We start from the raw sequence: 12102 nt of genomic DNA on the forward strand, positions 1-12102 counted from the left end.
GGAACTGTTGCTGACATGCGTAACCGCAAGGGTGATAAAGCTTCCCAGGCGTCCTCTACGGACCTGTACTATGCTTGTACCACCTGTGGACGCTCGTTTTTGTAATGGCCGAAGCTATCCACTATGCCGGGGCTGCGATGCCCCTACTACCGTGTCACAACAGCCTCCGCTGCCGGACCAGGAGGTCGTGCAGTCTGTGGATTTGGCTGCGGCCACTATTCAGGCAGTACCCCAGTCTGATGACGTTATTCCTGCCTGGGCTCTTCTAATGTCTAAGAGGTTAGATGACCTGGCCGCTCAGATATCCCAGCTTTCCACAGGCTCTCACAGCCTCCCCCCGGCTCAGCTCCCCCAGGGGAGCCCGCCTTCGTCTGGTGTCTCGTTCCCAGCACGTAAAAAGGCTGTCTCCAAAAGGCACCATTGCGACCGTTACTTCTCGTCCGAGTCGGACGATGATCAGTCTGACTCAGGCTCCGTGACCTTTAGTAGTCACGATTCCCAAGACTCTGACTCTGGTTCAGATGTCCCTTCTGAGTCTAGACATATGGAAGACCCATTAATTTCGGCTGTCAATCACTCTCTGTCGATTTCTGATCAGCCTTCGGACCTGACTTCTCAGTCGACAATCAAGCGGGCCAAGAAGCCTCCTAAGTCCTTTGCCCAGGATCCGATTTTTCATCAAATCATATCTAAAACGGTGGGATCACCCTGATAGGAGGTTTAATAAAAAATCCTCCTCTTCTTTCGCTTATCCCTTTCCATCGGAACTGGTTAGGCTCTGGTCAGTACCCCCCGTTGTGGATCCGCCAGTATCCAGGCTGGCTAAACACACGGTTATGTCTGTCTCAGACACCGCGTCTCTCAAGGACTCGTCCGACCGCGCAATTGATGCTACGGTCAAATCTATTTTCCAGACTTCGGGCTCCTCTCTGCGCCCCCTGTTTGCCTTGACATGGGTGGCGAGAGCTATGAGTGTGTGGAGTAGGAACTTGCGCAAGTTGCTTCGCTCTTGCAATATTCCTTCAGAGGCTCTTGAGATCCTTGATTTGTTCTCTCTTGCCTCTTAATTTCTTGCTTCACGGCTCCTTAGATGCAGCTAGTTTGTCAGCCCTAACGGCAGCCAATGCTGTTTTTGCCCGCAGAGTCCTGTGGCTAAAGATATGGAACGCGGACAGTGCCTCCAAGAAGTCCCTGTCCACACTCCCCTTCCAGGGTCTTCGTCTGTTTGGAGAATCCCTGGACAAGCTTATATTTGAGACGACGGGTGGTAAAAGTACCATTCTACCACAAAAGCGGCCTGTATCCAAAAATTTTAAAAAGTCTTCTTGGTGCAGGCAGTCCTTTCGGCCCGCCCCCCCAAAAACCATCACAGGGTTCGTCGCAACTCTCAGATCGGGGATCCGGTCCCTCAAGGGACTCTGCCTGGAGTGGGAACGCCAGGAAATCTAAACCCAAGGGACCTCGCCCCGCGAAGGCCCCTTCAGCATGACGTCGGGTACCCCTCAGAGCCGACTCCTGTTGGAGGGCGGCTTCTGCTTTTTCGGAATATCTGGCTAGACCATACTCACGATGCTTGGGTTCGAGAAATCGTCACCTCAGGTTACAAGATCGCTTTCCATTCCCTACCGGCCAACAGGTTTCTGCGTTCTCGGCTTCCAAAGTCCACAACGCAAAGCCAGGCCTTATGTCAGGCCATAGCCTCTGTGCAAAAAGCAAACGTTATCATTCCAGTGCCCCTGGAACAGCGCGGCATAGGTTTCTATTTAAATCTCTTTGTCGTCCCCAAAAACGATGGCTCTGTCCGTCCTATCCTGGACCTCAAAAGGCTAAACAGGTCCGTACGGATTCGGACCTTCCGAATGGAATCATTGCGAGCCGTACTAGCTGCTATGGAACCGGAAGAATTCCTAGCTTCCATAGACATTCAAGAAGCTTATTTACACATTCCCATATGTGTATCGCAACAACGGTTCCTTCGTTTTGCCATAGGACACCGCCATTTTCAATTCAGGGTCCTTCCCTTTGGACTGGCTACTGCGCCTCGGGTGTTCACAAAGGTCATGGCGGCCATCATGCCCATTTTGCAACCCAGAGGCGTTCTGGTCGTTCCCTATTTGGACGAACTACTTGTCAAGGGGAGCTCTCCTCAAGTTTGCTCAGAAAGCGTGCAAATTTGCCCAGACACACTCTCAAGGCTAGGGTGGCTTCTCAACTTCAACAAGTCATCCCTCATTCCTCATCAGCGCATCACCTTTTTAGGTATGCTGATAGACACGGTTCAGGCCCGGGGTTTTTCTTCCAGAAGACAAGAGGTCTTCCCTGATCTGGGCCGCCCAATTCCTCCGCTCCCGCCGTTACACATCCCTCCGGAGTGGGATGAGAGTGTTAGGCAAGATGGTAGCAGTCATGGAAGCCATGTCGTTTGCCCAATTCCATTTGCGCCCTCTGCAATTGGATCTTCTGTCCTCTTGGGACAAGAATCCAGCCTCTCTAGACCCGTCAGTCCGCTTATCTCGGACTGCCCTCAGCTCCCTCGTCTGGTGGACTCCGGTCTCATCCCTATCCCAGGGGAAGTCCTTCCGCCCTGTCCACTGACACATAGTAATGACAGATGCCAGCCTGTTAGGCTGGGGGTCGGTGTTTCTCCACCACACTGCTCACCGACGCTGGTCTCACCCTGAGCGATCTCTTCATATCAACGTTCTGGAGATCAGGACCATATTTCTGGCCCTTCAGACCTTTCAACCCTTGCTTCTGGGCCTCCCGGTTCGGATCCAGTCAGACAATGCCACGGCTGTGGCTTACGTCAACCGTCAGGGAGGAACTCGCAGCAGGGCAGCGATGAAAGAAGTCTCCAGGATTCTTCTTTGGGCAGAGATGCACATTCCCATTATTTCAGCTGTCCATATTCCGGGGATAGACAACTGGGCCGCAGAATTTCTCAGCAGGCAAGGTCTAGAGGCAGGGGAATGGTCCCTCCACGACGAGGTGTTCCATCAGATCACTCTTCGTTGGGGGCTCCCAGATGTGGACCTCATGGCGTCTCTGCTAAATGCCAAAGTACATCCCTTCGTATCCCGGTCGAGAGACCTGCTAGCGCTCGGCTCCGACGCTCTAGTCCTCCCGTGGTCGCAGTTTTGCCTGTCATACGTTTTCCTTCCGTTCCCTCTCATTCCGAGAGTAATCAAGAAAATCAAAGCGGAGGGAGTCCCGGTGATCCTCGTGGCCCCGGATTGGCCCAGAAGAGCCTGGTTTCCAGAGCTCCTCCACCTTCTCGGCGACACTCCCTGGCGTCTTCCCGACCGCCCGGATCTTCTGTCGCAAGGTCAAATATTCCACCAGAATACAGCACAGCTGCATTTGACGGCGTGGCGCTTGAATCCGTGATTCTAGCCAAGTCGCGTCTTTCTTCCAGGGTAGTTCTTACCATGCTTTAATGCTCGCAAGCCTTCCTCCGCCAGCATTTATCACAGGACCTGGAAGACCTATCTGTCCTGGTGTGACCGTTATAATCTGTCGCCCCTTACCTTTTCAATCCCTAATGTTCTTGCCTTTTTGCAAGACGGTATGGACTCGGATCTTGCTCTCAATACCCTTAAAGGACAAGTTTCTGCCTTGTCAATTTTTTTCCAGAAGCAGCTGGCTTCTCGCCCTCAGGTCCGTACCTTTCTTCAAGGGATGGCGCATTTGGTCCCCCCTTATCATCACCCCTTAGATCCCTGGGATCTGAATTTGATTCTCGGAGCACTTCAGCTTCCTCCTTTCGAACCCTTGAGAGAAATCTCTCTTCAACGGCTGTCTTGGAAAGTTGCCTTTTTAGTCGCTATCACCTCTATCAGGCGAGTATCCGAACTGGCAGCTCTGTCCTGTCGCTCACCTTACCTGATATTCCATCATGATAAGGTGGTCCTTCGGCCTTCCCCCCCCCGCCTTCCTTCTAATGGTCGTATCCTCTTTCCACCTGAATGAGGACATTGTGTTGCCGTCATTCTGCACGGCCCCGGTCCACTCCTTTTAAGAAAGCCCTTCACACCAGGGCTGTGGAGTCGGTAAGCCAAACCTTCGACTCCGACTCCGACTCCGACTCCGACTCCTCAAATTCTCTTGCACCGACTCCGACTCCGGCTCCGACTCCGACTCCGGCTCCGACTCCAACTCCTACATATATTGCTTATAGTTAGGTGAAAAATTTATTGTAGTACATGAATATGTGTATGTGAACATCAGACATTTAATAATTTTTATGATACAATAATCAAGATATTTGGATAGAACATAAAATATATTTATTGGAATACAACTTTAGAACACAAAAAACTGTAATAAATTGTAAATATGTAATACACTATGTAATATACAGTAGATTACATATATATCTTGTGTGTGTATATACACTGTATATATATATATATATATATATATATATTTTACATATTTACAATTTATTAGTTTTTTGTGTTCTAAAGTTGTATTCCAATAAATATTTTATGTTCTATCCAAATATCTTGATTATTGTATCATAAGAACAATTAAATGTCTGATGTTCACATTGTACTACAATAAATTTTTCACTTAAATATAAGCATTATACTAAATGTTATTATTTAGTAAAATATTCAGCACATTCTGCATTGCACTCCTGTCCCCAATTTATTATATATTTTAGGAGTCGGAGTCGGTGCATTTTATACCGACTCCGACTCCACCAAAATGAGCTCCGACTCCGACTCCACGACTCCGACTCCGACTCCACAGCCCTGCTTCACACTCTTGATCTTGTCAGGGCTCTGCGGATCTACATCTCCAGAACAGCGACGTTGCACACGTCCGATGCCCTTTTCCTCCTCTCAGAAGGACACAAAAAGGGCGACAGGGCTTCCAAATCCACGATTTCTCGAAGGATCAGGACTGCCATGTGTGAAACTTACAAAGCACGAGGTGTCGTTCCCCCTCAATCTGTGCAGGTCCACTCTACACGAGCAGTGGGTGCCTCCTGGGCTATCCGCCATCAGGCTTCGGCGGCCCAACTTTGCAAGGCCGCTACCTGGTCCAGTGTGCACACGTTTACAAAATTCTACAGAGTGCATACGCATGCCTCCACGGATGCTGCTCTTGAAAGACAAGTCCTTCAGGCGGCAGTGGCCCATTTATAAGTGGCCACTGCTCGGTTTCTTGACAGTGTTGATGTGTGTTCACTGCAGTTGCACTCGTTAGTCAGCTCTTAGGCTGATGTTCTACACTGTTAATAGTTCAGTTCCCACCCAGGGACTGCGTTGGGACGTCCCAATGTCTGTGTCCCCCAATGAAAAGGCGAGAAAGGAAAGGGCATTTTTGTGTACTCACCGTAAATTGTCTTTCTTGAAGCCTTTCATTGGGGGACACAGCTCCCGCCCTTGTGGTTTTGGTTGTCCTTCTCCTACTGCTTTTACAACAAACTGAGCTAGTTCCCGCCTAGCTGGGGTTATATGCTGTGGGAGGACGAGCTAACACTTTTTTCAAACCTAGTGTCACGCGTCCCCTGGAGACACCATATACCCAATGTCTGTGTCCCCCAATGAAAGGCTCCAAGAAAGACATTTTACGGTGAGTACACAAAAATGTCCTTTTTATAGATATATATGCATATACAGTGGAACCTTGCTTAACGAGAACAATCCGTTCTGGGACTGTGCTTGTTAATCAAGTTACTCGTTCAGCAGAGCAAGATTTCCCATAGGAAATCATTGCAATGCTGACAATTCGTTCCACAATCTGTTAAATGTCCCATCCTGGTCCCCTATTCTATCATTCCCCACATGTACAAACACACACATGCACACGCACATATTATATGCTCACCTTACCTTCCGTTCCATCGCCGGTCTCCTGGGACTTGCTGTTCTCCGGTGCGGGCCGTGTATCAGGTAACCATAACGACGAGGGCGGAACTTCCTGCCAGAGCGCTGACATCAAAGGCAGAGCCGCTTGCCTCTGATTGGCAAGCACGCTGCCTTTGACAAGCGGTGACAGGAACCAGGAAGTTTCTGCTTTGTTGCTATGGATACCGATGCCTGGAGTGGAGCGGAGCAGAGCAGCGCACTACAGTAGACCGGCGATGAAACGGAAGGTACAGATATTATATGCTCACCTTACCTTCCGTTCCACCGCCGGCCTCATGGTACTTGTAGTTCGTCGCGATGTACCCGGGAATTACAAGAACCATGAGCCCGGCGGTGGAACGGAAGGTAAGGTGAGCATAATACTGTATGTGTGTGAGTGCGTGTATGTTTGTGTGTGTTTGTGCGTACATGTGTGTGTTTGTGTAGACTGCAAGTGCGGGTTAGAGCGTGGTGGATGGACGGAACCGGAAGTGTCTGAGGTGAGGATTTCGCTTGTACAGCAAAGCTTTCTCGTAAAGCGGGTTACAAATTTACAGAAAGCTTTGCTTGTTAAGCGAAATTCTCGTTAAGTGGGTTACTCGTTTAAGCGAGGTACCACTGTATGCATTTTTAATGAAGAAAAAAAATCATGCTTATTTTTAAGCTTTTTTTTTTTTCTTTTTTTTTTTTTTTTTAGTTTGTCCCCCTTCTTGTAAGAAAAAAAAAATAAAAATGTGTGTGTGTCTGTGTGTGTGTGTGTGTGTGTGTGTGTGTGTGTGTGTGTGTGTGTGTATATATATATATAATATAATATAATATATATGTATGTATGTATGTATGTGTATATATATATATATATGTGTATGTATGTATGTGTTATGTATATGTACATGTTTGTTATAGTAAACAAGAAGCAAGATCTGTTCAAAAACTGATCCGAAGTTGTAAAGAGAAATAAATGGTACCACTAAAAACGTCACTTGCAAAGAATGCGGGGTGTTGCCACATTCAGTAGAAATTGTGTAACACATTATGGGGCTTTTTTTTTTACCTATTCCCCTTGTGAAAATTGGAAATCTGGGGTTAAGACAACATGATAGTGGTAAAAATGTAATTATTTTTTCTTCACCGCCCAATAGTATAACATTTTGTGACACACCTGTATTGTCAATATGTTCACTGCACCCCTGGATGAATTCATTGAGGGGTGCAGTTGTAAAATGGGGTAACTTGTAGAGGGTTTGTGCTGTTTTGGCACATCAAGGGTGTTGCCAATGTGACATGGCAGCTGTAAACCATTTCAACTAAATCTGAACTTCAGTGTGGCGCTCCTTCCCTTCTTCACTTTGTACTATGCCTCAAAAGTAGTTTTCAACCACAGGATATGGAGTATTCTAGTACTCAGGAGATTACCCTAATGAAAATGAAAATTGTGGCGTTAAAGCAACACTTTTTTGTGGTTAAAAATGTATTTTCATCATTTTTACGGCTCAATGTTTTAAAATTCTGTGAAGCACCTGTTGGTTCAACATGCTCACCAAATATCTGGATAAATTCCTTGAGGGGTCTAGTTTACAAAATGGGGTCACTTGTGGGGGAGGTCCAGGAGCCTACCAAAGATGATATGCATCCGCTATCTATTCCAATTTTGCGCTCCTTCCCTTCTGAGCCCTACCGTGCGTCCAAACAGTAGATTTCCACCACACATTGGGTATTGGCGTATTTAGGAGAAATTGCACAACAAATTTTACTGTGCATTTTCTCTTCTTACTCTTGTGTAAATGCAAAATTTGGTGCTAAAGTGACATTCTTTGGGGGAAAAAGTAAAGTTTTCATTTTTTTTTCCTTCCACATTGCTTTGGTTCCTGTGAAGCACCTAAAGGATTAATAAACTTCTTGGATGTGGTTTTGAGCAGTGTGACAGGTGCAGCTTTTAGCCTGGTGTCACTTTTGGGTATTTTCTGTCACCTAGGCCGCTCAAAGACACTTCAAATCTGATTTGGTCCCTAAAAAAAATGGTTTTGTAAATTTTGTTGGAAAAATGAGAAATTGCTGATTTAAACTTTGACTCCTTCTAACTTCCTAACAAAAAAAATTGTTTTAAAAAATTGCACTGATGTAAAGTAGACACGTAGGAAATGTTATTTATTAACTATTTTCTCTGACATAAGTGTCTGGTTTAAAGAAATAAAAATTAAAAGTTTGAAAATAGAGAATTTGCCAAATTTCCGATTGTTTTCCTAAATTTACCACTAATATGAAGTATAATATATCGCAAAAATACAGTCTCAGAATCACTGGATCTATTGAAGTGCTCCAGAGTTATAACCTGTCAACGTGACACTGGTCAGAATTGGAAAAATTGGCCTGGTCAGGAAGGTGAAAACAGTCTGCGGGGTTAATCCGGCATCTGACACTCGGTCTTACCACTGAGCTGCATATTATTGAATGTCACAAGACCAACTGTGAAACTCTTGATGAAAAATCACAGTGAAAACTACATTCTTTGTTATGGCACTTTCTTCCCAAAAGGGGTATTGCCACCTTGAACATTTTAAAGCTTATCCACAGGATATGACAAGAAATTCTAAGACCTAAAGCGGGCTTTACACACTACGATATCGTTAACGAATTATCGTCGGGGTCACGTTGTTTGTGACGCACATCCGGCGTCATTAACGATATCGCAGCGTGTGACACTTATGTGCGTTTGCCGCTGAGAGGTCGTCCTAAAACAAAAAATTGTTTACCTCTCATTCGTAATGTTGTTCCTCGTTCCTGCGGCAGCACACATCGGTATGTGTGACACCGCAGGAGCGAGGATCATTTCCTTACCTGCCTCCACTGGCTATGCGGAAGGAAGGAGGTGGGCGGGAAGTTACGTCCCGCTCATCTCCGCCCCTCTGCTTCTATTGGACGCCTGCCGTGTGACGCCGAACAACCATCCCCCTTAGAAAGGAGGCGGATCGCCGGCCAGAGCGACGTTGCAGGGAAGGTAAGTCGTGTGATGGGGGAGCGCAATTTTGTGCGCGACGGGCAGCGATATGCCCATGTCGCACAAACGATGGGGGCGGGTACGCGCGCTAGCGATATCTGTACCGATATCGCTAGCGCGTAAAGCCCCCTTAAGTCTCATGGATGGTTCCATCAAGCGCTGTTGAACGGTGGCCATGAACTTGGTAGTTTATACAGATCCCATACAAGTGTATGGAGAGAATCACTCCTGTGTAGCCACTTCTCTATACTCCAATCATGCTATGGGGCCCTGCTCTCAAAATAGATGTGGGTCCCAGAGGTGAAACCCACATCTATCAGACATTTATGACATGTCCTGTGGATAGGAATATCCCATGGATGCTAATATCCCTTCCTACCGTTACAGGTTATGGTAATTTGATACGGGTGATACTATTATCCACAATTTGTGATAAACTTACAGCCATTAATACGTCTGATAAATTAAGATTAAAAAAAAAATGAATAAATAAATTGTAAATGTTGTTTTGAGGAGATCTATGTTACTGAGAAAGGTCTAAATATGGAAAAGACTTTAATCTATATGGAAATCAATTTTACAATATTAATTGTTGCAGCCCCTTCTTGGATGAGTAAGGAATTATGATAAAATGTATATGTAAAGCGCTGTGGGATTAATAGCGCTATATAAATGAATAAATATTATTAAATATTATCATTATATTATGATTAGTAATATGGGCTGCAGTAGTTAACTTCAGTCTAAGGCTATGTGCACACTAGGCGTTTTTTCACGCTGCGTTGTGTTTTTGTCCGCAAAAAAGGGCGCCGTTTTTACTTCGTTTTTGGTTGCGTTTTTGTGCACTACATTCAATGAGTGAAAAACGCAGAAATAATTGACATGCTGCGTTTTTGTGGTCACCACAAAAACGCAGCTACAAAAAAACGCTGTGTGCGGACAACACTTCTGAAAAACTATAGATTTTGCTGGGGAAGCAATGTCACAACGTTTTCAGCACAAAAACGCCGCTAAAAACGCAGCAAAAATGTCTAGTGCCTTAGTGTGTCAAGATCATGTACTCAATCAAATTTACCAAAATAGACGGTAAGATTATCGTAGGGTGAAAGAAGTGCCTGTATTCTAGTGGATACACAAGCTGACCTGGCATACTAGAAGATAAGGTTGGAAGCTGTCAGACACTTCAGATTGTAAGGTCAAGCTCGCAGATCTTGCCATAATTCTAATCCCTCATGAAATGGGTGCAATGTGTAGTATTTTGCGGCTTCCTATCTTCTTATATATACCCATATACATTCCACTGACTAAAAGAATCCCAAATATATTTGACATCACATATGTAACCTGTAGACAAGTATTTCCTCACTTTAGTCTGTGCAGTTTGTATGTTGAGATGTGTGTACTTACTCAGGATACTTGAGATGTTCTTTTTGCTTTCCTCCCATGCCCAGGACACTTTTTTGCCACACGTCGAGTGTGGAACAATCACTCTTATTGGAGCAACAACAGAGAATCCCTCTTTCCAGGTGAACACTGCGTTGTTAAGCCGCTGCAGAGTTATTGTTCTGGAGAAGATCTCTGTTGAAGCGATGGAGATGATCTTAAGACGAGCTGTGCACTCCTTGGGCATCCAGGTTCTGCAGGAGAATGAACAGGCTGAGGGCAGTGACGCTTCAGAGTAAGTGATAGAGCAACAGACAGGCATTGGTACACAAAAAAAGAAGGGTCAAACTTGTCAAGTGGCCAGAAAAGGGGAGGTGGAAAGGGAGGGGGGATGTGGAGTAGCAACTTATTGCAGCAGAATATGTGTGCACACATTAGGGTACTTACTGCTACTTTAATGAATTGATAAGCCTCAATAGTTCGATCGCTCCTTAGGCTATGTGCACACATTGAGTATTTGGTTACAGAAATTTCTGCACCATTTTTGTATCTCTTAGCAGGAAAAACGCAGCTCAAAAACGAGTGCATTTGATGCATTTTTGAATGTGTTATTCCTTGCTTTCAATGGTAAGAAACATGGAAAAATGCTGAAAGAATTGACATGCTGCAGAGTATTTTCTGCACCAAATCTGCAAGGAAAAAAAGCTCAACATCTACACTATACTTCAGATTTCTCATTGACTTTGCTGGCAACAGGATTTGCTTGCAGTTTTGTGACAACTGCACTAAAAACACTTAAAAAAAAAAAAAAAAAAAAGCGCGCTAAAAGCACAGTGTGTGTTCACAACCTTAACATTTTACACCTGCACAATTTTGGCTGTTATATTTCAGTAAGAAACCTTATAATGTTTTTGGTTCCTCTCAGATATTTATTAACTAAAAAACAATTAGCTACCATTGAAGGGAGTGTCGGGAATTACACTTGCTCTGCTCATAGTTCTAATTCTCCACCGCAGCTCCAGTGTTTGTTAGCTTCAGCGGTTACCTCATGACTATAGTGCATATCAGAATAAATAGAAAAGAGTTCCAGCTCACCCCTCTTCACTCCATGGAGAACCGGCGGCGCGCAGGAAAACGCCCGGACTTAGGCAGGAACATACGGTGCAAAAACAAAAGCAAATGACTAAGACTAAGACCTCTACTGGTCGAAACATGTAGGAATTTTTCCTCTGTCTGTGGATCACTTTTTCTTGTCCCCCCACATAGTGGTCTGTATTTTTTTAATTTTGATACAATAAAGTTTGGAGTTTTATCACTCGAGTCTCCTTGCCAAGGCGCTGGATTTGCTTTTGTTTTTGTATAGTGCATATCACTGCTGCAGCCAATCATTGGGCACAGCAGGGGCTTCTGTGATCCACCTGCTTAATGTTCTGCATACTCAATGATTGGATGCAGTGGTCACATGTGCTGTATGGACATGTATAGCTGAATTTGTTATTATGTATGTCAGAAGCCCTTTGGTTAATAAGGCCTTGTGTGCACTAGGCGTTTTTGCTGCGTTTTTAGTGGCGTTTTTTACCGCGTTTTTGCGCTGAAAACGCAGTTACATTGCTTCCCCAGCAATGTCTGAGTTTTCATTTTTGCTGTCCGCACACAGCGTTTTTTTGTAGCTGCGTTTTTGTGGTGACCACAAAAACGCAGCATGTCAATTATTTCTGCGTTTTTCACCCATTGGGTGAAACGCAAGGGGTGGGTACTAAAGTGACGTGTACAGGAAGAGGATTCCTTCTGTTGGTAAACACAGAAGCTTGAATCCTCCCGGTACCGCCACCGCTGCTTTCACAACCAGCCCGGCGCCATGTCAGC

At 45.3% G+C, this 12102-nt stretch overlaps 1 protein-coding gene across 1 annotated transcript in view; it reads left to right on the forward strand.

The window, feature by feature from the left end:
• The window catches only part of WRNIP1 (WRN helicase interacting protein 1), a 127881-nt gene that overhangs the window by 29125 nt on the left and 86654 nt on the right, over positions 1 to 12102 (forward strand). Inside the window, exon 3 of the mRNA XM_075314816.1 lies at positions 10305 to 10531. Within this exon, the coding sequence (XP_075170931.1) occupies positions 10305 to 10531 (227 nt within the window). The remainder of the gene's footprint in view (positions 1 to 10304; positions 10532 to 12102) is intronic.

This window comes from Anomaloglossus baeobatrachus, chromosome 6 (assembly GCF_048569485.1).
Source record: "Anomaloglossus baeobatrachus isolate aAnoBae1 chromosome 6, aAnoBae1.hap1, whole genome shotgun sequence".
Lineage (NCBI taxonomy): Eukaryota > Metazoa > Chordata > Amphibia > Anura > Aromobatidae > Anomaloglossus > Anomaloglossus baeobatrachus.